Source organism: Castanea sativa, chromosome 6, assembly GCF_040712315.1.
Source record: "Castanea sativa cultivar Marrone di Chiusa Pesio chromosome 6, ASM4071231v1".
In the NCBI taxonomy this organism is placed as follows: domain Eukaryota; kingdom Viridiplantae; phylum Streptophyta; class Magnoliopsida; order Fagales; family Fagaceae; genus Castanea; species Castanea sativa.
In genome coordinates this window covers 21317041-21343169 of record NC_134018.1, presented here as the reverse complement: position 1 = coordinate 21343169, position 26129 = coordinate 21317041, and the positions used below count along the sequence as shown (strand labels likewise).

Below are 26129 nucleotides of genomic sequence, written 5' to 3'. Positions count from 1 at the left end.
AAAACCAAATTGTGCATAGAAAATGTTAAGATTGAAAGACAACTTTAAAGTGTTTTTTGTATCTTCTTCCTTTGTTGCTTTGTAGCAGTCCCTAAATATGCCCTTTTGTTTTCCTTGAGTACAGATCTTGGTGTGAGTTGCACATTGGTTTGAACATCAAGTTTTTGAAATTTTGTACAATCACCATCTTCTTCAGTTCATAAGTTGTTGCTACATTCATTTGAAGTATCACTGATGTAAGCCTGGCAATAGAACATGTTGAGGATTGTATTACATCATATACATCTTGAATATCATATTTGTAATTTTTCTAAATTAAAGAATACTTACTTCTGTCATTTGATCAAGCTGAATTGCTTTGTCAGTTTCTTCAAAAGAGTAAAAAAGTTTCTTGACGGTGTAGAATTCGTATCCATACTTGAAATTATAGTCATTTAGTTGTATTTGGAAAAGAAATTGTTTTCCTTTCAGATTTTCTATTTGCACAGGAAGGATGACTTCATCGGGCTCCTAACAAAAGTAACATTTTTAAAATTGTTCACTCAAGTAAAGTTCAATAAGTATTAAATACTAATTTTATATTATATATTCTCACCTCTAAAGATTTGTTCAAAAGGTCTTTGGTTGATATGTTGAGTAATTTTTCTGCTTTTGAATCAAATAAAATGAATGTGCAATTCCTGAGCTATCTTTAACCTTTAATTGAATTCTATACCTGATAAAAGAAATGACATATATAATGTTAATATCATATTAATTTTTGTGTATTTTAATATAAAAAGTAAACATTTTTATTTTGTGTACCTTGGGATTGGGAAGCATGCCTTTTGTTGCAATTGTCGCACCAGAAAAATTTATCTCTTGACTTTACCTTTTTACGACATACTTCGCAAGAGATAAAGTACCAACCAGAATTATCTATGTCAATGTTGATAATCTTTCCTTGACAGGTAAAGATAGTTTCCTATAAATTGAATTTAATATCAATCAATTCATAATTTTATAGTTAAATTTTGTAAAAGCAGGTCTATAGTACATAAACCAATGTTAAGGACACAATGTTATTGTTGAAGGTATTTTTTTTTCTTACCTCATTATCAGAGTCCCACATAATTTGTGTTATTTCACTTATGGTTCTTCTGTTGATGTTCACCTCTTCTTGAATTGTCCCTTATGGTTTGAATTGCTTTGGCATTTGTACTATTGGTTGGTTATTTTCCACAAGCCCGTCATATTACATAAAGATATTAGACATGGTATTGTATACATGGTATAGTATTGTGACGTTTGAAAAGGTTGATTTTGTTGCTTTTTAAATATCTATATTTATGTGAATCCAAGTTAAAAGGAAACATTACAATAGGTAACTAAAGAAAGCATAAAGTTAAAGATTATGGGAATATGTTTGCTTTGAGTTTCTGAATTAAAGGTTTAGAGATCATAGGATTTCTTAGTTGGATAGATAAAGCATAAAGGGATATTGTAAGAAAACATGAAACATGAGCTTTGCACGTAAACATGAATTGCGTGATAAAGGCAATATACGTATATATCATGGGAGGATCAAATATGAGAGTCACCTCTTTTTACAATACATAGATCTATCACAGAGTCCAGAATTAACACCTTATAGTATAAAGTTTTTATGATGTTTGGACTAACACATAGATCTATAATTTTAATCCAAAACTAAAATTAGTGATCAAAAATATATTATCAATCATTTATATTCTTTACTCGACGTGAGGGAAAAATTATTAAACCAATCATTTAGTTTGATGGGGACTATAATTTTTTAGCTTGCTGACTGTTTGAGAAGGTGTAATCCTATGTATAAACCTACTATTTTTGTCAAATGTGGCCATTTGTAGTTGCAGACCTATTACCCACCAAACATGGTGCCATGCATCAGTTATCACAATATGGCTTGCATTGATGCTTTAAGCAGTATTGTAGAGACTGTAAATAAATTAAAAATGTGAATCCAAAACAAAGCACTTACTGATTTTTGAATTCTGCAGTCTCAGGAATGTCCAAATCAATATAAACTCTTGTTCCACTTGTTGACGATAAGGTATACTCTCCTGCAATGCACGGGATTCATTAGAATTAAAAAGTACAATTATCTATATATAAACTTATGTTTGTGGTAGAAAGGACATTCCATTCAGGCTCATTATTTGCACACTATTGAATATTGAAGTTTCAATGGAATCCTCACAGTAATAGAGAGAGGTATACATCAAAGGGCATAGTATCTTGTAGGCATGTACAATATAGAGGTAAATAATCCAACTTTGCTGTGCTAGATATAGATGCTAAAGATAATGAAATTTGAGTAAAGGAAAGGGAAGGAATGGGGTCTCTCAGAGCCAGGAAAAAAAGCAATAAATTAACTTGGAAGAATTTGAAATAACATCCCACCCATGTACAGTAGGTTATTCCAGCTTCTTAGTGAGTCCATCCCTCACTTGACGCTCAACTTTCTCTACAAAACTTAATGAATATATCAAAAATTCTAAGCTTTACCCTCATTGACACATCCCTTAACACACAACCATCATAACTGATAGTAAAGAATTATTTTCCCAGTTCTTATCAGGCTTGACTAGGCCTATCAGTTTCTTTCCTAAACAATGCAGCTAACAGAAAAGCTCTTTTATTAACCCCCAAAATACACATATTTACTATCAAACAGCTTTGCAGGCTAGATGGTTCAACTTTGAAGTTTCCACAGTTTAACCTTAATGAAAAAGTTGGAAGTTTTGAAAACTTAAGTAAAAAATATATATATCAAAGTTTCAGAGGTAACTGAAGTTTGAAAAGTGGTTAAGAGAATCTAAAGATTGTAAGTCTGACACATAGTTTAACATCTTTTAGTATCCCAGCTTGCTAGATAGTACTATATTATTTTTCATCCTTTTAAAATTAGATCATGTTTCCAATATATTTCAATTGCTCCTTTTCTATTATAGTTTTCAAAAAACTTCTTCACTATACACATTTTATTAGCATTGTTGTCTACCATTCTAGAAAGAAGAAGTTTCTCCAAAAACAATTTTATAGAAAGCAGAAGAATGGATTAGATGGGGGGAATCTCACACTCATTGGGACATCCCTTAACACTCATTGAATATACCCAAAAACAACAACACACAATTTAGTTGCAAACAGAATGTGATAAACCATTTAAAAACAAAAACCCAATACAAATTTGGTTCTACAAATAGAAAATTTGTATTTAAAGCAATGAACTAAATCTAAGTTTCCAGCTAGTTATACAACTTCTTAATTGGATGCTTACATAATAATTCAGCCATAATTCTTTGTATTTTGAAACAATTGGATGATTTCTTATGTAGTTCATAAGATGGTTATAAAGAGAAATAGAAAAGAGAAATAAACTTGCCTTTAAAAGTCTTCACATTCAAACATGTAGCTATTATGATAAAAGGCCCTGGATTTTCAGTAAAGTAGCTCTCTTCAACTTGATTTGCAACTAATCCCCAAAGTGTAAGCTTTATTTCATTTCCTCTGTTCAAATTTTTCAATGTTATAGTATAAGTTCATATAATGTAAGTGCATGTATTGGCTTATCAAAAATAAAAAAGCGCATGTATTGAAATTAAAAAAAAAAAAAGACATACTCTACAGTCATGACATTAATGTTTTTCATCAAGACATTTGATCCTTTGATGCAAGGTTGCTCAATCGGTCCAACACCAATCACATTTGCAATGATATCTAGGCATTACGAAGATGTGTATGTAATTATTTTCATATATAACAATAATATAATGTGTAATTATTAAAAAATTTAATAGAACGCATAATATATATAGGAATACCTGATAGCTGGACATGTTTATTTACGCGTTCATGTATTTTATTGTAGTTAACAAATTCGAATTTATGACGCGGTATATCAACATCAGTCTCCTTTATTTCCTTAATGCTAATTTTCAATGTGAACATGATCTTGAAGTCATTGTCTACTGGTCTATACAATGCATTGCCATCAACCACTTGAAAATAGGAGAGTTCATACAATTTTCCTTCTTGCAAAAGAGGCTTGAAATTTTTAACAATATTAGTTCGAATGATTGCATGCATTGCATTATTCTGCAAGTAAAGTGCATCAATCTTATATAGATAGAGTTCATGGTTTATATAATGATCAAACAATAGTAAAAGCTATAGAAGAAAAACAAACCTGCTCATTGATTAAAATCATATCTAAACTAATAATATCATTATTTTTTGAGTTGATTGCATTCCACATCCTTGAAATTCTGATCTTCACTTTCCAATTTTCTTTGTGTTTGTCTATAGAAAGCTGATTAAGGAGAGACTATTGCATCATCTTGGATCCCTACCTGCATAGATTAATAAATTTGAAAGTTCATAAAAATTCAATCTTTCATTTAGATACTTGATAGAATAAAACAAAACAAAACGGTATAACAAAGACAGCAAAAAGTAATTAGCTTTTTAAACATAGAAAATAGTAATTAGATTGTATTCAATTATCTTATAGACATGAAATTTAACAAAACAGTAAGCATATACAAAGTGGCTAAATCAATTTGGAGGAGATAAACAGAAAAATAAATAATATATAAAATTATGTTACCTTTATTAGTTGGTTTCTTGAGTCAAAGATTGGTAAAAACTTCTTTGTACACAATATTTTTTGTTTCAGACTTTCCTTGAGTCTCATCGTTAATGATGAGGAATTTTAGACCATTTCTGCTTGTAACTCTAGACACTGCAACGTACAATTGCCCATGACTAAAAACAAGTTTTGGCAAATACACTCCAACATGTTGCAATGATTGCCCCTGAATTTTATTTATAGTCATTGCAAAGCACACTGAAATTGGAAATTTTCGTCTCTTTAAAACGAATGGCCATTTTGAATCACTTGGAGATAATTTTATTCTTGGAATGAACACACGTTTGCCTATATTAGTGCCAGTTATGATTTCTGCTTCTATCACCTATGTAGCCAATCTTGTTATAATGAGTCTTGTTCCATTACAAAGACCTTCATTCTGATTAAGGTTTCTAAGCAACATTACAGGCTAACCTATTTTTAATGTCAGTTTATGGTTTGGCAATCCTGGAAATCTCAATGTGTTCAAAAATTCAACAGTATATAGAAGATCTTGGTCAGGAACATTTGAAGAAGCCTTGCATATAGAATCTGAACTTAGATATTCATGAACTTCTCCATTTAAGGATGACACAATGTAGTCATTTAGTTCTTCTACAACTTCACTTGTAGGGGCAAGAATTGCCCTATCCTGTAGGTAACTTGGATCTGTGTATTTATTTTCCAAACCTGGATATGGTGTCAATAATATCTTGCATAGGATTCTCTGAAGGTTGGATAATCAGATCACTTGGAATTGAAATGTTGTTATCCCCATCTCCTTCTCCCAATTCACCATTACCTATTTTAAGAATCCACTCACTAAAGTCCTTTATAGATGATGTTTCTACTCTACTCAGATTGTTTTGTAGAAGTCTCATATTTGTTTGGAGTTTAAAGACATGACAATCACTCTATAGATATGACTTGCTAATTGAGGATTGGACTATATCTTCTCGTCTTCCCTTTCTTACAACTGGAAGTATTTGTCCAAAATCACCACCTAGAACTACAACTTTACCACCAAAAGGTTTTTCAGCATTTTGAGGATCTTCAATTTGTAGTATATCTCGTAACGTGCGGTCAACAACTTCAAAACAATTCCTATGTGCCATTGGTGCTTCATCCCAAAGTATAATACTTGTTTTTGAGAGAAGTTCCGCTGCTTGTGTTCTTTGCTTTATGTCATAGGTAGAGTCATCATTTACATTAATTGGGATATGAAATCTTGAGTGAGCAGTCCTTCCACCCGGAAGCAACAAAGCAGCAATTCTTGAAGATGCAACAGCAAGAGCAATTTTCCCTTTTGATCTTATACCAGACAAAATGGTTCTATAAAGATACGTTTTACCCGTTCCACCATGTCCGTAAACAAAAAACATTCCCCCTCTTTTAGTAGCAACAGCTTCCATTATAGAATTGTAGATTATTCTCTGTTCATTGTTTAGGCCAGAAATTAGTATCTCATGTTCTCTTTTCAAACTTGATACATCATACGACATTTCTTCTTGAATAAGTCTATTCCTATTATGAATAAGATCCATATTTGGCTGGGGCATTTGTGGATAATCTCTAAGTTATCTTCCATATTGTTGGAGGATTTGTTCAATTTCATATAATCCATAATTTCTCAATTGGTCATCTGATAAGATTAGTTCTTGGAATTGGAGGATACACCTTTGCCTATTTAGTATATCTTCTGTAATTCGTTTCCAGTTGGATTCCCAAAGACTTAATGGATCAGCTACTTTACAAAACAATAGCATTGTAACAAATAGTTGACCCAATTTTTGCCCACTGGCCCAACTCGAAGCTTCAATTAGGGAATCATGCCATTCTTTGTCATCATCAAGAAGTCCAAGTGCATAACAGGCTTCCTTATAAGTTGGATAAGTAACATTGTTTATAGTCCTTAATTCTTCAAAGTTTCTTGGACCTTTGACAATGTTAAGCAACATTCTCAAATAAAATCTTTCTCCACTTGAAGGATGTGTGTAATACACCCTTTCAATACAATATTTAGATTTCCTTCTTTGCCATTGCTTGTCATTACTATGCCATACCCATTTTGTAGGAAATTCAGCATAAGTCAACTCTTGAGCATCTTCAAAAGCCTCATTTGTTTTCATCCATTCTGTAAACTTTGTTTCTTCAATACCAGGTATATTTAAAACATTATCCAAGCTTGTATTTTCCAGATAAATGATGGGATGTTCGTCTTCCAAATGAAAATTTAATCTTTCAACAGGTGGATATCGAAACTGAATTGGAAATTCAAATATTCTCCAACATGCTTCAGATGCTGAAATATATCTACAATCCAAGTATGATTTTGTCTCATCAACAACAATGTTGGTTTCTTGTCCATCACTCCCAATATTTGGCAAATTCTCTTCTACAACAACAGTTGCTCTATTTGATCCCTTGTTTATATATTTAAACAAATATTTGATCGATCGAGATCTGTTACACCATTCTACATTCAAATGGGATTGATACTTCACCAAAAGATCTACATTATATGGTACAACATATCGGTCATCCAAAAGAATTCCATTCTTCTCTATTATTTTTCCATCATTTCTCCTTCTATATACTAGGAAGCCTTCTTCATCAATTATTGTTTCTTCATAAAATCTTTTTGGAAAATGTTTTGAACATTTACCATTTATCATGCACGGTGATTTTGGTTTTGTAGATCCACATGGCCCATGCATCATAAATTGTTGTACAGCTTCATTAGCAACAGGATCCTCATCTGGATCTGGTATCTCAGCCATAATGATACCATCAATGTCTGTTGGACTTGGACACTTATCCTTTGGATCCAAAAATTGAAGAATATGCGCATGTGAGAGTCCTCTTTTTTGGAATTCAATTGTATACACAATTGCAATAACTCTTCCAAAATGAGATTTATGCCTCAAATAATGTAATAGTTCATCCAATTTTATCTTAAAAACTCTTGCTACAATATCTGGCCGATCCTCATATTTCAGGCCTCCTATAAATTCCAAAGAATGATTGATTTCTAGCCATTTTGGATTGCAAGTAAATGTAAGAAATAAATCTAGGTAACCTGCCCATCTACATATCGCCATTGCATCTTGATAATTTTGAACCATGTACCTTGGACTTCCAGTAAATGAGGATGGTAGGACTATTCGTTTGCCTACAGTAATGGGATCCGTATCATCACAAAGAACGGCATCTTTCAAACCATAGTACAGCTCTGACCTCAATTTTTTTTTATTGCATCTAACCCATTGTAGTCTTTCTTCTTCGATAGAAGTGTATGCATCCACTATAAATTGTTGAAGAAGCCTTCTACCAAGCAACAATGTCTTGCCCTCATGAAAGCATTGTTGAAGCCTATAAGCATAGTATTCTCTCATTGTTATTGATTCCCTTTTTCTAGAATTGCTCCCATTCAAATTCCTATAAGGTATACCAAGCATATACCCATCCTCACCATAAGGAAAAAGTAATGGATATTGCAATGCCATAAAGCTTGGATGAGTCCCATTTATACGTTGCAATCCTAAACTTCAATTCTCAACAATAATATCTCTATCAGAACTTTCAATATTAAAATCTCCAACAATAAGAACAGCTATCTCAGACGTTACAGGTAAGTTATATTGCCTTTCACCAGAATTGCGACTTCGAATTAAATGAATTCTGATATTATGTAATTCTGATTCATCAAATCTGTCCCTAACCATTCTAAAATATTTAACCAATTGGTTGCATTGGTCTAACATTTCCATCAACCTGGTAACAATATCTAGATCCACATAATTTCTATCATCTTCATGTATAACTGCATCAATTCTATTTTTAACTTCATTATCAGTTTCATAAATATAAAGCTGTGCATACTTAGGTTTTTGGCCATGAACAGAAAGAAGTGATTCAATTCTATGATGAGTTTGACCATTTACACGAAACACATAGGGACCAGAACCATTATTCACTGATCTATCAACATTACCCCCCAAAGAAGTGAAAGCAAAGAGAGAGTTGTAGATTCTTATCCCTAGTTGAAAGTTTATTGATCTTTGATCACTACTAATATTGAGTAAGCTTCCAAGAAAGGGTGGAGGTTCTTTCAATAGAGGGAGTTCAACTCTTCCTTCAGAACAACACTATTGTTGTAGGCCTCTTTGACTTTATAGTTCTCTCTTCATACTAAAGTTGTGCTCCACAATGTTCACATACTATTGTTGGAGGTCCTAAATCCAATGGTTCCGTATATTTTCCTATGACAACAAAAACAAAAATTCACTTTTTCTTCCTAATTTTAGAACTTTTTTGGGAGAACTAAAAAATATGGCACTTACGTTGTTTTCTGCTTTCATCATTAGTGCTATATTGTCTATGTCGAACACTCCTTTCAAATGGCTCGTCATCTCTTGTTCTTGTTTGGCCTAGGTTACATACTAATTATTAGCTTACATAGTAATTTTGAGTTTTTTAAAGAAAAATATTTTTTTAATATCTCATTATCATACCCCTTCTATTTCTCTTTTGAGATAAAATTAATCTTCATCTAAATCTTGCATAGAAAGCAAACTCCATGCTTGGGGAATAAACTAAAAGCAAAGCATTCACAAAATTTTTATTCATAAATATAACTATATAGCAAAAACATATATTACAAATTAATAGTTATACGTTATAGAAAGGGGAAAAAATTGAAGAAAAATATAGCATTCACATAAATATAAAACCAAGTTTGAGATAACCAAGAAACTTAAATATGCAATCATATTCCAATTTCAGTAAAGAATAAGCAATAAACAGTAAAGAATAAAGGAAAGACTGGTAAATACCTGACTTTCCTCGTCTTGTAGTTGTATTACCAAATAAGCCAGATATCAAAATGCTAAATCCCTACCTGCAAAACAGTAAGAATCCAATTTTCAGCCAAGAAACATTAATAGAAGAGAAATAGTGCAGTGTAGTGCACATTTTAATGAAATAGTGCAGTGTAGATTTTTGTAAAACAGTGCAGTGTAAATTTTTTTGAAATAGTGTAGTGTAGAGATAGATTTTGGTTGTAAAAAAGTGAAGATTTTAGATGTAAAACATAGATTTTATGCTTATCTAGATTTAAACTCATTAAAAATCAAAAGTTCAGATTTAATTTCCCTTTAATTTTTACAAAACTATCTCATGCAAGGTAGTTCCAACAATTTTCATGACTTTTTGATGAATCGAGTTGCTAAGATAGGATGATATTAAACGACCAATTAAATGAGCACAAACACAAAATCAGTGTCATTGTCAACATGAATTACCAAGAATTAAAAAACTCGCCAAAAAATTAAGATTATTTAAATAGGTAACTGATTTAGTAATATATTCTAACTGTGTTTCTGCTCATGTTCACTTCTAGAGAAATTATAATCAACATTAACAGTTGTAAAGACAATAATAAAGCAAAACTATATCAAATAGAATGGAATGATGCAACGAAAGCCATGCGTATAAAATTGTAGAGATAACAGTTGATGATCAAGAGAGAAATCTGCTCCTATCAACACCACTTCAAGCCCAGTTTTTAGAGGCATCAATCATGTTTTCCACAGTCACCATTAATTTATAGAGGCAAAGGAAAACAGATATTAAAAGCAAAAACCTAAACTACATCCTCTAATTGATTTAAGAATTCTATTTTGTTTTATGCAGTTACTTTCAGTTATAGTCTTATAGCCTTGCAAGTATTTGAATTTGTCTTATCTAATCAATGTGTTAGCTGCATCATATCTTGCATGTCCATACATTCATGTGTTTGAAGACAAAAATAATGTTGTTGAGCAATACAATATTCAAATCTGAAAAACTAAACAACATTGTGCTCAAGGGCATTTCTAATATTTTAACAATGTTAACCTACACTCTACAATTTTGTGTTTGTGTTGAAAAAAGTTTTAAACTCTTGGGTCACATGGGCTACAAAAATTCTACCCACACCAATTTCGCTAAGGTAGCAAAGCATGCAGAACATAAAATATATTTAAACAGAATACTACAATATACTATGATATTAATACTCCAAGTATAAAAGCAGATTTAAAACAGCAACCATATTTATGCAGGACCAATTATGAAAATAAAATCATGTGATATATCTGGGTGAATTATGTGTATTTTGACTTCCCAAATTGGATTTGTTGTTATTTATGAATATTGCTATTTTTTCTGAAGCTATTTTTACCCTAAAAGGAAAAATTATATTGTATTTAGACACTACTATTTTATGAGAATTCTGGAAATAGAATCTGGGCTCTGAATCTTGGAAGGAATATTGAGTTCAATTAACTGGGCAAAGAACATGAACACTTCAATGGCAATTATGTTTAGAAGTAGAACTTTTAATCTATAAAAAAAATTAAAATTTTTAAAAAAAAAGTAATGCTGGAGTTTTACTGTTAGAATAATGTTTGAAAGTACTATGCACAAATATTCATCATAACAATAGCATATCACTTACTCAAACCAAATGTACAACAACCAATTATGCATAATACAAAATACAAAACGAAGCAAAACCTATCATAAAAAATTGAAAAGCCTAAACCCCTAAACCCTTTAATTTACAAAAGTAAAGTAAGCTGAAGAGTAAAAATTAAATTTAAAGCATAAGTTTGAGCAGTACATTCAGTTCTTGCATTTTATATAGCAAATACTTCTGGTATAATACTTCAAAATTCAAATAGAGCCATAGTATTACATATATAGTTTAGATTAAACTTAAATAAACCAATAATGATATAAAAAAGACTCCCACATATGTGTATGTAATATAATTATTCTCTTATGTATTTTTTTTTAAGCTCAATAAACTAATGAAACTAAATTATATTGTGTAAAAGAGACATTATCATAAGGCATATGTCATAAGTTTTAAAAAAAAAAAGAAAAAGAAAAAAAAAAGCTATTTCAATTATAACCTAATCTTTAAAACCTCAATAGTTCTTTTTTTTTTTGGTTGCTTTTTGATTGGAAATAGATTGATCATAGTGCAGTTCTTTAGGTTTTAACAATTATGCATAAAATAAAATTGTTTAGGAACACAACCTTTTTATTACAAATTGAAGATTTTTTTCTGCTAAAACTAATATAACTAAACTAAAGTTCAAAAAAAGCTAAGAAATCCAAACTATTATAAGTTTGAACTTGAAATAGTCAAAACATAAATCTACCAATTCACAGAGGCAAACGTTACAATTCAAATTGAGAGAATATTTACCTTTAACCCTGATAACTTGATACAAAACAAACTGACTTGAAGTGAACTATTCCTAAACAGAGTCACTCAAAGTGCACTTAATCAAAGTAAACTACATCAAAGTGAACTAATTCGAAGTAAATTAATTTGAAGTAAATAAAAGCATATCAGATCCTAAGTCATAATTCTAACATCAAATTGATTGAAAGCAAGCGTAAATGCACAAACATATTACCAATAAATAAGCAATAAACAGTAAAGAATAAAGGAAAGACTGGTAAATACCTGACTTTCCTCATCTTGTAGTTGTATTACCAAATAAGCCAGATATGAAAATGCTAAATCCCTACCTGCGAAACAGTAAGAATCCAATTTTTAGCCAAGAAACATTAATAGAAGAGAAATAGTGCAATGCAGAAAGTTTGAAACAATACAGTGTAGTGCATATTTTAATGAAATAGTGCAGTGTAGTGCAATTTTTTTTTTAATCTCCTTCATATCATCAAACAATTTGATTGTGAGACTAATTTCCAATTTCTAAGCCTAACTCATATCTAATTCAAAGTAAATTATTCTAAGTAAATTAATTACATTAGGATCGAAGTGAAAACCCAATTCAAAGTAAAATTTGATTTTGCAGAAGTTCAAAATACCTTATTTAAGAAGACTTTTTGTTGCAATGCAAGTACAATGATAGATAAGAAACTAAAGTGACTACAATCGTCAAGAGACTAATTTTCAATTTCTAAGTCTAACTCATATTCCAATCCTATTGATTCAAAATAACTTGATTAAAAACAAACTGACTTGAAGTGAACTATTCCTAAATAGAGTAACTCAAACTGCACTTAATCAAAGTAAACTACATCAAAGTGAATTATTTCAAAGTAAATTAATTTGAAACAGAAATCAAATCTATAATACAAAATAGGCTGGGGTAAAAAATAAACCATGAAGCAGTATGCTGAAACTGATATAACTAAACTAAAATTCAAAAAAAATCTAAGAAATCCACACTAAAATAGTTAGAATTAGATGTACATATATTATCACAGATGCACCCGAATACCATACCTTTAACCCTAATTCGAATGGAGGAAAAGAATGATGAGAAAGGCAATAGCAATAAACCTAGAAATTGAGCAGCCGTGAAAAAAAGAAAAAGAAAAAAGACTAATAAGAATCAACTATTTATAAGATAATAGTTGTAGAGTCCTAATAGTTATAGAGTTCTAATAGTTATAGAGTTCGGATTCAAAAAAATTAAATAAATATATTATAGAGTACTAATTAAATTTGTTTATTACATACGTTTGGGCCGGTTTCGACGGGCTAGGTTGGGTGTATTGCTGACCGACATAGTTGATGGGCCATGGGCTGGATGAGACCCACGGAAAATGGGGCGTCGTTTCTAGGTTGTATAGGTTGCATGTAGGTGGTCTGAGGAAGGAGCTCGACCTCTGTTCTGAGGAAGAAGATGGGTGGTCTAAGGCCGGAGCTTGACCTCTGTTCGATGTTTGTGGGTTTATGGGTTTGTGTGTATGTTGGGCATGGTGGGTACGGTGGGTTATTTGTGGCAATGGGGTTGATGAGACCCACGGCAAATGGGGGGCCGTTTCTGGGTTGTAGAGGTTAGATGTGGGTGGTTTGTGGCAAATTGGTGGTTTGAGGAAAGAGATCGAGGCTTTGGTTTGTGGGTATGGTGGATCTGTAGATATGGTGGGTATAGTGGGTCTGTAGATGTAATGTGATGGTTTGTCGTGGGTCTAATTGAGGCAAATCGGTGGCCTGAGGAAGGAGATCGAGCCTTCGGTTTGTGGTTATGGTGGGAATGGTGGATCTGTAGATATGGTGGGTTTGTAGATGTGATGCGATGGTTTGTCGTGGGTCTGATCGAGGAGGAGCTGGTAGAGGACTGAGGAAGAACATGGGGATGGCAGATCATCGTGCTGGTAGCTGGTAGAGGACTGAGGAAGAAGATGGGGATGGCAGACCATTGTGAACGAGAAAGGCAGAGTATATGTTTTTTTTGTGTCGGGTCTATTATGTTTTCTTTTCTTTTTTTTGTTTTTTTTTTTTTGTTTTATTATTATTTTTTTCTAATAGTATGCTGACGTGGAAAATTGTGGAGCAAGCTGAGGCTTCGGTTTTATATAGATAATGGTAACATGAATATTGAGACATTATCATATAGTCCATGAGATGCATAGTATGTGATTTAGTCACTGAAGATATAAGTTACAAGTTCTTTGTAAACTCAGAATTTATAATTCTTAGTCGGTGATGAAATTGGGCATTTCATCTGCGAAGACTATAATGTATCAACTAAGATGATTTGTCTTGATCATGGAAGTGGAGACTTCTAGTTGATACGTTGATAAGTTTTAAGAGTTAAGACATATTGAACTGGACCGCTGTGAGATTTATTATTCTCCTAACGACTGTCAAATGAATAATAAATCTCACGACTTCTATTTGCATAAACTCTTAATTCTGAGAATAATGAACCTGATCATGAGGTGTAGGTTGCTTTGATATCAAGAGTGAGATCTAAAGTAACGGTCAAAACCTCAGTATGTTGGGCAGCCACATTTAGTATTGATGGAATATATATTCTCAAGATGGAATTCATAATCTCTTAATGGAGATATAAAATATTCACTTGAGATAAGTTTAATGGGTTTGGTTATTTAGAGTGTTAGGCCTAATCACTTTAGTAAAGAGTTATTAAAGTATATATTAATGAAATTGGATTTTATAAATATATGATGAATAACTTAAAGGATTAAATTGGGTACTCAAGGATTAAGATGTAGTAATTTTCAAAGTGGCAGTCTATATTCATGACTTTATATTACAACGAATATTTTATGAATGGGTTACATGTATAATAAAGTCTTGGGATATAATTTATTAATAAGGCCTAAAGTGCAATTATATTTATATAGTGGTATTAAATATAATTAATGGTAACTTTGGACTTGTCAAGAGTTGACAGAAAAGTCCAAGGCCCATTGGAGCTAGTGTTTTATTGGTCCCTTTTGGTCTCACTCCAAGCCACACACTAAAGCCCAATTGGAAAGGCCCAATAGGCCAACCCAATTAGATAATCAATTAGTTATAAAGGGAGAAACATACAGAATTTTTTATTAGAAAATAATAAGAAAGAGACATCATTGAAAAATGGTGTGTATGTGTGAGTGAAGCCACTCGATTATTCTTCCTTGGAAATTGATTAAGAGACCACACTTCTTGAACATGAAGTGGAATTGGAGTAAAGATTAAAAGTGTTCCAAAGTGCTTCTAATTTTTGTTTTGAATTTCTTCACACCAAGGTACGCTATCTTGTTTTTCAATTCTGAAATTTGCATAGTGCATGTTATCAATCATGAATGAAATAGATCTATGTTTGTTGCTTCCGTTGTGTGTTTTGTATGAGATACAAAACCAGTTTTTCCAACAGTGTTGTGATTAATTATGGTTTAGAGTAGTTTATTTATTTGGATATTGCTTGTGCTTATCATTTCGCACATTTATTGTTTGAGTATAAGCTTGTCTTGGTAATTTTGAAATTGGGGGTCTAAACATTCACTAGTGTTTTATACATCAAGTGAGCTTTCAAATCTGTTCTTGCAAATAAAGTTACAATTAATTAAAACTTTTGATTGAATCTGCGAGTGGAGTGTTTAAATATGAATGTGTTTTTAATTTGTTATTTGTAAGTGGGGGTTGGGGCATGCATGTGCCAGTCAGTCAATCGATAATTAATAAATCTTAACACTAAAGATAATTAAAAAAATTAGATAAGTAGTGATTCTAAATTTTTTTTTTTTAAAGTAGACAAGGGGCATGGGACATGGGAGTGATTGAGTGAAGACAAAACAAATGTTAGCACAACAAAAATTTTCTTAATAAAATTACAAAGACTAATAGTTGTCAAAGTTAAGTTGAATTGTTAAATAAAGTTACAATTAATTTATACTTTTGAATGAACTTGCGAGTGGAATGGTTGAATTTGAATATGTTTTTAATTTGTTATTTGTTAAGTGGGGATTGGGGCATGGGTCAATCAGTCAATCAATTGTTAGTAAATGTAACACTAAAAAACAATTAAACAATTAGACAATGAGTGATTCTAAATAAATAAATAAAAAAATAGACGGCGAGGGGGGGGGGGGGATAGAGGAGTGATTGAGTTAAGACAAAAACAAATGTTAACACAACAAAAATTTTCCTAATAGAATTACAAAGACCAATAGTTGCCAAAGTTAAGTTGAATTGTTAAATACAAGAATTGTACAGAGTAGAGACATAAACTAATTAATAAAAATATTCTAAGCAATAATAATTAAAGTTCACTTAACAACAATAATTAATATGTTTTTATATTTTTATATTTTTAAGTTGAGATAGAAATATCACTCTAGCGTAGTCTAAGTGTTTATGTGTTTGAAACTCCCTTTTAGAGACTTGAATCCCGACCTTTGCCTCCCACCCCACAAGAACTTGTACTTACGATTTCTTCGTTTCCTCACTAGACGTGTCAAAGAAGTTATATTACTATTGCAGTTTGCATGTAAAATGTTTGCATTTGCACAAAAGAGATTTAACACCAATCAAATGCATCAATTCTTTGTGGACTGTTGGAGGATTTCTTATAGTTTGAACTCGGAAGGCCACAAATCAAGAGTTTAGTTTTATTTATGACACTTCATTTTTGTGCTTAGGAAATAGAGGGGCTTTATTTATTTATTATTATTTAAAAATCTCCTTTCTCTTGGAAGTTTTTGTTTTTTACTATATAGGTTTCCCCCCCCCCCCTCTAATTTGCGTCAGTATAAAGTAGAATTGCTTAGTATATTATTTTTTATATATTGATTTTAGAAAAAGTTTAATTTTTGTGTTTAAGCAATTGAGAGATGTAATGGAGGAGATTTAGGAATTGGCTTTTGCAGTTATATATAGTAATGGTAAAATATATTGATTGATGGGGGCATAAACAAAGGGATTTTTGAATCCTCTGTCAAAAATGCAAAAACAAAACTCGTTATAGACGAGTGTCACATATTATATTTACACAATTATATATAACCATATTTGTTACTATATGACAAAATTGTCACAAAACTTGTTGTATGCATAAATTGTTCTCTTTACATATATTATTATTGTGTTTTTTTAACTGACTTAACTCCATGACAACTTGACAAGCCACTCATTTACACCTACGCCATGAATCAATTAAACGACTCCATGGTCTAACCCAATAATAGGTGGGCCTCTTAACTCCCATTTGTTTTCCAACGTAAATATATTGCTATAAAATGCAAAGACTCCCACAAAACAAAACCCCACACATCACAATTAATAATTAAAGGCTACAAAGTACAAAGAAGCAGAGCGCAACTGGGTTCAACCAAAGTGGTAGCCTTGCTCCTCATTGCCATGGTTGATGGTTGTGATGTTTGCTGCTTTTGTTGAGCTTGGGGAAGCTTATTATGCGTATGATTTTCAATGCTATAAGGCTTGCCTTCCTAAGCGGTGCCCGCCAAACTTTGGCTATTCCAGATGCAATATATACTGCCAAGTTCTTTGTGGTGCTGGACCTCATTAATGATGGCTAGTCCAACAAGAAGCTATATCGGGGACTGTTTGTGTCTGTGAGTTTAACATATATAAAAATGATTAGACATTACACTTACGTCGTAAACTACTTATTATGCCTTGTATTTTCTAATCATTGTTGGAGAAATTTTAATTAATACTGAATTTGCCTACTTCTATTACTTTCTAGATGCATACCTGGATTTACATTTTGTGGTTTGAAGACGGAAAAGGTACAAAAAAAACACAATTTAAACGTTGGACCAAACTAATGAGGAAAAACACAACTTAATTCCCTCCCTACTTCACTTTATGGCAATGACACCTTTAATGAGGAAATGAACAAGGTCATTAATTACCAACTTTAAGAGACTCCAATTCAAGCCATGTCACATGTATATGAAAAGCAATGTGGGTTTGGTGTTTTGTTATAAAATAAAATATTAATAAAAATGAAAAAAAAAATTCAAGATTTATAATAAAAACGTGAAAATAAGGATGTTTGATATAAATAATAAAACTTCAAACTAAATTAATCTTGATAATTTATGGTACGTTTGGTACGTTATAATAGCTCTTGTAATGAATTAATTATTCACATGTAATATCAATTCGATTATTTAGTTACATCTTTATTATATGGATTAGTTATTACATTAGAATAACTATTCTTTAAATTGAAGAATAACAATTCCTCTTTAAAATAGATGTAATAATTATTCTTTAGTGCATATAATAAATTTTAAAATTAATATATTTCTAAAAATATAAATTTTTTTTTTTTTGTTGAGAAATGGACCAAAAATATTATTAATGAAGGCTAAAAAAATCAACCTGTAATATAAGTATTAGGTCTGATAGTACATTTTCCATTCAAATGACAAATGCGGTAAGAATTGTGATTTTCTTGCTAAAGAGTGCGTCAAGTTATTACCCTTCCTACGTATAAGAGGTATTTTAAAGTCTGAAAAGTTTTTACTGAGGAAGAGTAAATCTTGCACTATGTGTCCGTACGGTGTGAAGTTGATGCTCTCTGTCTTCATAGCTTTATCCAGTGTCTCGTAATCACCTTCAAGAATGATTTGCTCAAAACCCAATTCCAAGGCAAACTCTAGAGCCCGCCTTGCTGATAGGGTCTCGACCTCAATAACTGAAGGTGGCAGTGGGATTTGTTGCGCCAGAGACGCCATGACGAGGCCATCACTGTTGCGAACAACGATCCCTATTCCTGCTTTATCCTTATCTGCAAATGTGGCGCCATCAAAATTAAACTTGTACCAGTGTTCAGGAGGCAGTGTCCCAGTGGCTAGCTGCTTACTCCTTGGTGTGTTTGATGTTAAGGGGCAAGAGTGGGACTCAGTCCGTAGCTCCTGAGAGTGCTCCAGCACCTTATTAAGTGGGATTGTAGACTTGCCTAAGTGAAGATTATTCCTACGCTTCCACAAATTCCATAACACCACCATGAGCAGCTCGGGTTCCTTTATACCTGCAAACACAGAAACAATAAAGTCAGTGAAGCATGTGCTCTGCTTGAGGGTGTCCTGGTTCCAAAATGGTGTCGTCATCCACAAGCTCTGCAACTCTGGGCAGTGATAGAGGGTGTCCTCTTCGTGTTGCTTACATAACTCGCAAAGGCTATCAGAGACAATCTTATATCGGACCAGATTTGTTTTGGTGGGGAGTGAGTCTTTGCATGCCCACCATATCAAGTGTTTCACCTTATTAGGAACATCGAGGCTCCAGAGCTTCTTCCAAAGATGTTTCAGGGGATTTGATGTTGATGAACTAGGCTGTCGGGCTAAGCACGAGTCCAGCAAGAATCTAAAACCCAACTTGACCGAGTATACACCATCCGGATTAAAAGGCCAAATCAAAATATCATCTTGTAAGGATCGGCAAAGTGGGATATTTTTAATAGTTGATGCTTGAAAGTCATAGAAAACTCTGTCTATTAGGTCTTCTCTCCATGTTCTGTTCTCTTGATCAATGAAATCTCCCACCTTAGTCGCCTCACAGCCCTCTGCCCTAGGTGAAATGACTTTCAGACATCCAGATTTAGGCAGCCAGTTATCACCCCACACTAGCACCGAATTCCCGACCTAATGCGCCATAATCCTCCCCATTTTATCACTTCCCTTCCCTTCATTATGCTCTTCCAAGCATGGGACGTGCTTGGTGGACATGTTGCTTCCAAAACCGTGGAATTTAGGAAGAACTTAGCCTTGAACACTCTATGGAAAAGGGATTGGGCGTCATGTAGCAACCTCCAAGTTTGTTTTGCTAAAAGTGCATCATTGTATAAGGTGAGATCTTTAAACCCCATACCACCCTGATTTTTTGGTTTACATAGTTCCTGCCACTTCATCCAATGAATTTTTCTATGATCAGCCCTTTGACCCCAAAAAAATCTGCAAATCAAGGATTCTATTTCACAACATAGAGTAGTAGGAATTTTAAAACAACTCATAGTATAGGTGGGTAAGGCTTGTGCAACAGCCTTGATCAAAATTTCTCTACCCACTTGAGATAAAAGCTTAGCTTCCCAGCCTTATAGCTTCTTCCATATTTGTTGCTTGATGTGGGTAAAGCTCTCCTTTTTATTTCTGCCAACCAGAGAGGGGAGGCCCAAATACTTCTCATAATGTTGTATCACTGTAACTCCTAGCATATCCTTAATCAAAGATTGCATATCTCCTAGTGTGGACTTACTAAAGAAAAGTGTAGTTTTGGCTCTATTAATTTGTTGCCCCGATGCTCTTTCATATGTGGCCAATACATCTAACAAGCTTTGGTATTCACTCTCTCTTGCTATACAAAAAATCAAGCTATCATCAGCAAAAAGGAGATGAGCTATTTTGGGTCCCTTTTGACAAATAGACACTCCACAAATATCACCATTGTTGGCTGCCTTCCACATCAAACCATGTAGCCCCTTGGTAAACATGAGAAAAAGATAGGGAGAGAGGGGTCACCTTGTCAAAGTCCCCTTGTAGGTGAGATCTCTCCATGAGGTTCCCATTAATCAAAATAAAGTAAGATGCAGTAGTAATGCAAAGCGTCATAAGTTGTACCCATCTTTCATTGAAACTCATCTTCACCAAAACTTTCACTATGTAGGGCCATTTAACTCTGTCATAGGCCTTGCTCATATCGAGTTTTAAAGCCATATAGCCTATTTTCCCTTTGGTATGATTCCTCATGTGGTGTAGAGTCTCAAAGGCCACTAGGATGTTATCTAAAATCAAACGGTCAGGTATAAAAGCACTTTGATGACCTGAAATAATATGAGACATGATAGTTTTCAGTCTATTTGCTAGGACCTTAGCAAAAATCTGATACAGCACGTTACTCAAGCTTATGGGTCTAAATTGTGTCACAGATTCCGGGTTCTTTACCTTAGGGATTAAAGTTAGAAAAGAGTGGCCAAGTGACTGAGGCAGAGTACCTGTGCTTAGATAGTGAATTATGGTTGAGCAACATCAGACCCGATCAAAGACCAGTAACTTTGGTAAAACAATGGAGGCATTTCGTCGAGACCGGGTGACTTCAAAGGTGCCATCTGCTTAACTGCCATTTCAACCTTTTCAATTGTGAAATCTGAGAGCAATGTTTCATTCATACCATCTGTGACCACATGCGGTATAGTCTCCAAAACTTCCTCCATGCCATCCGGATTTGCAGATTTTAATAGATTTTTATAGAAATTTACAATGATCTCATTCACCTCGAATTGTCTAGTGCACCACCTGCATGTGGGGTCATACAACTTTGTAATGTAGTTACGGTGCCGTCGTTGGCAAGCTCTAGTGTGGAAAATTTTGGTGTTCCGATCCCCATCTTTTAGCCATAGGATTTTTGCTCGTTGTGCCCACATTTGAGCTTCCTTGTCAAGAAGCTTTTTAATTTCAGCCTCCAAAAATCTCATCCTTCTTGAGTCCCCTATACGTAGCGAGTCTCTCTCTGCCCTCTGTAAAGCTTTCCTTTTTTGTCGTAATTCACGTTTTACACTTCCAAAGGACTTCTTGCTCCATCGTGCTAGTTCAATGCCACACTTATCAATCTTTTTCATAACCCTTGCATCCCACAAGTCTGTCACTTGCTCTACCTATACTGCTTCTATAGTATCACTACAGCCCTTTTCCGTCATCCACATCTGTTCAAAGCGAAACGGCTTTTGAAAACCCGAATCCATACCTTCAGGCGTGATCCATAATGGTTTATGGTCAGAGTTTGTTGTGTCTAGGTGATAGATTTTTGTATCCGGAAACATTGTGAACCACTCATTTGTCGCCACAGCTCTGTCCAGCCTCTCCCACACTATGAACCCCGGACAGTGTTTGTGCCAAGTAAACAGGAAGCCCACAAATCCTAAGTCCATAAATTCACATTCATCAAGGGTGTTTATGAATAATTGCATTTGATTGTGTGGCCTTGTTTTACCCCCTGTTTTTCTAACTGTCGCATGATCTCATTAAAATCCCCAGCACATGACCGAGGTGAACTACTCCTTCTCTTCAGTTGTCTCAGCTTGGTCTAGGATTCGTACCGTTTTTGTGTCAGGTTCGCCGTAAAATCCAGTAAATCTCCACTCATTTTCCTGATTTTTGTTTATAGTGGTGTCAATATGATTGGGAGAGAATGTTTCAATATCTAACTTGAAATCTTCCTTCCAAAAGATTACCAGACCCCTGCCTTATTTCTTCTTGGTACTTCAAACATATGCTTGAATTGAATCTTTCTCTGAACTAGTTCTAGCATCGCTCTATCAGTCCATGTTTCGGCTATAAACACGATCGAGGGATCTTTTGCCCACACTATGTCTGCGAGCTGATCTTCTGTACGCGGGTTCTCAAGCTCACGACAGTTTCACACTAAGAGACCCATGGCTTCTGGCTGGGCTAGAAACCAGCCTCTACTAATATCTCGATGTTTTCATGATCAGAGTGAGAAATTGCAAGTTTCTTATTTGGTAACTCAGTCTGATGCGTATGGGATGGTGCTGCTCTTTTCGGCTTCACTGGTTCTATTGTTGGTAAAACTTCTTCTCTGTCGGTTCTGGTAAGTCTCTTCCATGTACCTGGGGGGTGAGTATTGTTATGAAGTTTAGTTGGAGTAGGGATAGTAGAGAGAGTTTCGGGATAGGGGATAGATGGTGGGATTGACGTTGGTGCATGGGAAAGGTGTTTTGGGTTGTGTGGGCTCCAAAGGTTTATTAAGAGGAAAAGGTGGGATATGGGAGGGTGCATGGGAAAGTATTTTGGGTTGTGTGGGCTCCAGAGATTTATTAAGAGGAAAAGATGGGATATGGGAGGGTACTTCGGGCTGAGGTGTTATCTGATTGGTCAGGGAGCTTTTTGGGCATTTGTGGAGTTATTTGGGGAAGATATGTTACCTGGCGTATTGGTTTGAGCATGATTTCCTCCACCAGGTATATCAAACTTTTTCAAAGCACAATCGATGTCATTAATCTGTTCCTCAAACGAATCTGTAACTTTAAGTGTAGGCGTCATCTTCGGGATGCTTTCGGTATGGTGAGCTGGGTTTCTCTCTTTTTGGAAAGTTGATTTGAAATTTGAAACCAACGTATCCGCCTTCAATGCATTTGCCTTTTCCGTGTCAGTAGGTGTCTGGTCCATTATCCCTGTTTCTGCCGCCGGCGTCCACCGGGGGGTACGTGTGGGGCTGTTTCGGCCAGCGGCTGTCTCCTTTCTCTCATAGAGACCTGGAACCACTATCATTGCCTTGCGTGCACCCATGAAAGGAGCAGCCCGTAACCAAGAACCAGTGTTTATCTTTCTCCTCCAAAGTACCTGCACTGTCAATCCACAAGTCACAGTCCCCGGTCAACATATGTTAGACAACCACACCAATAACAGAGATTAGGTAGGCGTTCGTATTTAAAAGAAACCCATTGCTCTTTTTTATCTTCAAGGGCCACCACCCTGCCTCGACATAAGGGCTATGATATATCAACCCGTACACGAACTCGCATAAAGCCTCCTCCATCTTCAGTTGGAGTGTTTGGGTGGCGTAGTACTTGCCCACTGTTTCGTACAAACCTTCTGCCACTCTCCGATTCATGAATCTGATCGGGATATGATGCACTTGCACCCAAAAGTGAGTGTTGGTAAAGGACATATTCTCCTTTTCGGAGTCTTACTGTATCGTTGAAGCACCACAAGGTGTTTGTCAAAAGTCCAAGGTTCATTTGCCATAATTGTCTCTACCTCTGCCTCATTGTCGAAAGTGAAAAGAATAACATGGTTGCCCATGTTTTTCACCTTGAAGCCGCTTTTGGAACGCCATAGTGGTTTGAAAGATGCTGCAACGGCTTCAATATTGAGGGCTCACCTTGTTAAGAATTTTGCAGCAATGATATATTCCGTTGTAGCTAGATCATCTTTCAACTGAAATTTGGGACCTTCCTATTGTGTGAGAGAGAGCCCATTCCACTGCCTTGTGAGCTCTTCCATAAAAGAAAACAAAACGTAAGGGGCCTTCTGTGAGAGTAAGACCTTCTCAAAGGAAAGCCAACAAACAAACCTAAGCGCACACTTGTTACGCAAAGGGACACCAGCACCTTCAAAAAGGGATAGTAGTTCTAAGAGATGTTTGACAGACCAACCCTCTCAAGCGACAGAGAAACACTTTTAGAGAAAATCTTGAAATTACGAGTAGTATTAGTTAGTTAAGTTTCCTTATATATCATTTTTTACGAGCTTTCTATATGTAACAACCAAACTTATGAATAGTAATAATTATTCAATTACAATGTCTTCTATTCCTGGTAAAAAAAGATTACTATTCTTAATATAATTTACATTCAGTATACCAAACATATTCTTAATGGTTATATATAATGAAATGTCGTCTTTACAAAATAAACAACTACACCATCAATAAAAGCATTGAAGTGCAATTAATTAGTTGAAGTATTTTTGTTAAAATATAATATGGGAAATGTTTAAAACATGTTTAATACATTTAATATATAATAACAGGAGTTTGATTAAAAATATATACGTACACGTAATTAATATGCAATATAGTAATTTATACCTTGTCCAATAATCAAGACACTCTTGCCATGTCAAGAATTATTAGATTTCTACTATCGCGCATCTTTGATACGATGGTCACTCCACAAGTATAAGTACTTGTGGGATGTGGAGGCAAGGGTTGAGGTTCAAATTTTTAAGAGAGAACTTTACAAACACAATTAGATTAGACTAGAGTAGAATTTCTATCTTTTATATATATATATAAAGAATTATTAGATTCCTAATCTCTAGTTTCTCAACAAAAAAGAAAAAGAAAAAAAAATGATTCCTAGTCTCTATGACGTGGGAACTAGGAAGACCACTTTCCTAATGCAAGGGTGAAAATGGCCCACTACCACTATTTAGCAAAAAAATTAGCAATCTACCATTATTTTGAAAATATGTAGGGATCTACTACATTTTTGAAACTCGAGTTCCTTGAAAAAATATACTTTGAAAATTTTTTATAGTACTCGAGTTCATGGAAAACTTGATTTGGCCAAACTCAAGTACCCAAAAAGTGGTAAATCTCTACATATTTCTGAAATAATGGTAGATTGCAACACAGTTTGCAAAAAAGTGCTATTCGACTATTTTCGCCCTAATACAAGTCAATACTTACTCCCTAGAAATCTCTTGAATTGTTATCCTATTTTGTAAATAGCAAAGGTTTGAATGCAGAGATCAGGTTTTTCTTTTTGGGTTGAGAAAATGTGGCTGAGGTTAAAGGGATTTGTGGATAAGAGTAATAAATAGTGGTGATTAATTATTACTTCCATGGTTTACCAAGCTTTAACTCTCATTAATGTGTGGACAGTGATGTGTACTTATCACAAGGATATTAAATGACAAAGTTTTTCTTCATACTACTTTGGAGAAAAATCCTTAAAACTCCTCCTATATTTTTTTATTGGGAAATGTTAACAGATGCCTTTAGGGTAATGGTTAACAATTCATTTAAAAAAAAATTTTATGAGAAAAGAAAAAAAAATTAATATTTTGAGTCTTTTGACAGCTTTTTTCATTTTCTATAAAAGTTGTATCAAAACTTTTCTAAAATAAATTGTTAATCATTTCCTAAGGGCACTAATTAGCATGACCCCTTTTTATTAGATGTGAATTTTAAAAATATAACCGTTAGATTACATATTCTTTATATTTTTAACATGCACATGCACGTTAAATTTCGTTCAAATCGGACATTATTTACTATTTGATACTTATTTTTTATATATAATTTTAAATCACAAAAACTTAAAATTTAAATAGTTGATCAATAACATAATTTTTTATTTTTGATCTTCTTAAAATTTTACAGCCATAGAGGATATAATAAAAGCATGCAATCCAACAATTAAATTTTCAAAATTCACATCCAATAAAATGATATAGAATGAGTTTAAAGGGTTTCTTTTCAAACTAGATTGGAGATAGACCTTTGTCGATATTAAAAATAATGCTCCTGTTAATGGGTGCCCTTAATGTTAATTGACCATTTTAGGAAAATTTATATACCATTTTTAGGGAAATATTTAAAAAAAAAAAAAAAAAAGCTATTAAAAAATCTTAGTTTTTTTTAAATTTTTCCTTAAAA

General features: G+C 33.7%; 3 protein-coding genes across 3 annotated transcripts; all 3 read right to left on the bottom strand.

Annotated features, from left to right (window-relative positions):
* Positions 1 to 1998: 1998 nt before the first annotated feature.
* On the bottom strand, positions 1999 to 4234 carry LOC142639641 (replication factor A protein 1-like). The gene is made up of 5 exons (XM_075813790.1): positions 4214 to 4234; positions 3849 to 4122; positions 3648 to 3744; positions 3410 to 3534; positions 1999 to 2084 (listed from the first exon to the last, which is right to left on the bottom strand). The coding sequence occupies exons 1-5, from the start codon at positions 4232 to 4234 to the stop codon at positions 1999 to 2001; spliced, it is 603 nt and encodes a 200-aa protein (XP_075669905.1).
* Positions 4235 to 4359: 125 nt separating this feature from the next.
* On the bottom strand, positions 4360 to 6156 carry LOC142639640 (uncharacterized). The gene is made up of 3 exons (XM_075813789.1): positions 5629 to 6156; positions 5090 to 5381; positions 4360 to 4376 (listed from the first exon to the last, which is right to left on the bottom strand). Exons 1-3 carry the CDS (start codon positions 6154 to 6156, stop codon positions 4360 to 4362), a joined length of 837 nt encoding a protein of 278 aa, XP_075669904.1.
* Positions 6157 to 6231: 75 nt separating this feature from the next.
* Positions 6232 to 8160, bottom strand: LOC142639638 (uncharacterized). The gene has a single exon (XM_075813788.1). The coding sequence runs from the start codon at positions 8158 to 8160 to the stop codon at positions 6232 to 6234; it is 1929 nt and encodes a 642-aa protein (XP_075669903.1).
* Between the last annotated feature and the right edge of the window lie 17969 nt (positions 8161 to 26129).

Excerpts from the sequence above, each read along its gene's own strand:
- LOC142639640 (XM_075813789.1), bottom strand. The coding sequence starts at position 6,156 with ATGTCGTATGATGTATCAAGTTTGAAAAGAGAACATGAGATACTAATT. Across the intron at positions 5,382-5,628 it reads TTGGACAAATACTTCCAGTT|AGAATCCTATGCAAGATATT; the intron begins GTAAGAAAGGGA and ends TCCAACCTTCAG.
- LOC142639638 (XM_075813788.1), bottom strand. The coding sequence starts at position 8,160 with ATGGCATTGCAATATCCATTACTTTTTCCTTATGGTGAGGATGGGTAT.
- LOC142639641 (XM_075813790.1), bottom strand. The coding sequence starts at position 4,234 with ATGATTTTAATCAATGAGCAG. Across the intron at positions 3,745-3,848 it reads TAAACATGTCCAGCTATCAG|ATATCATTGCAAATGTGATT; the intron begins GTATTCCTATAT and ends CGTAATGCCTAG. Across the intron at positions 3,535-3,647 it reads ATTAATGTCATGACTGTAGA|AGGAAATGAAATAAAGCTTA; the intron begins GTATGTCTTTTT and ends AAATTTGAACAG.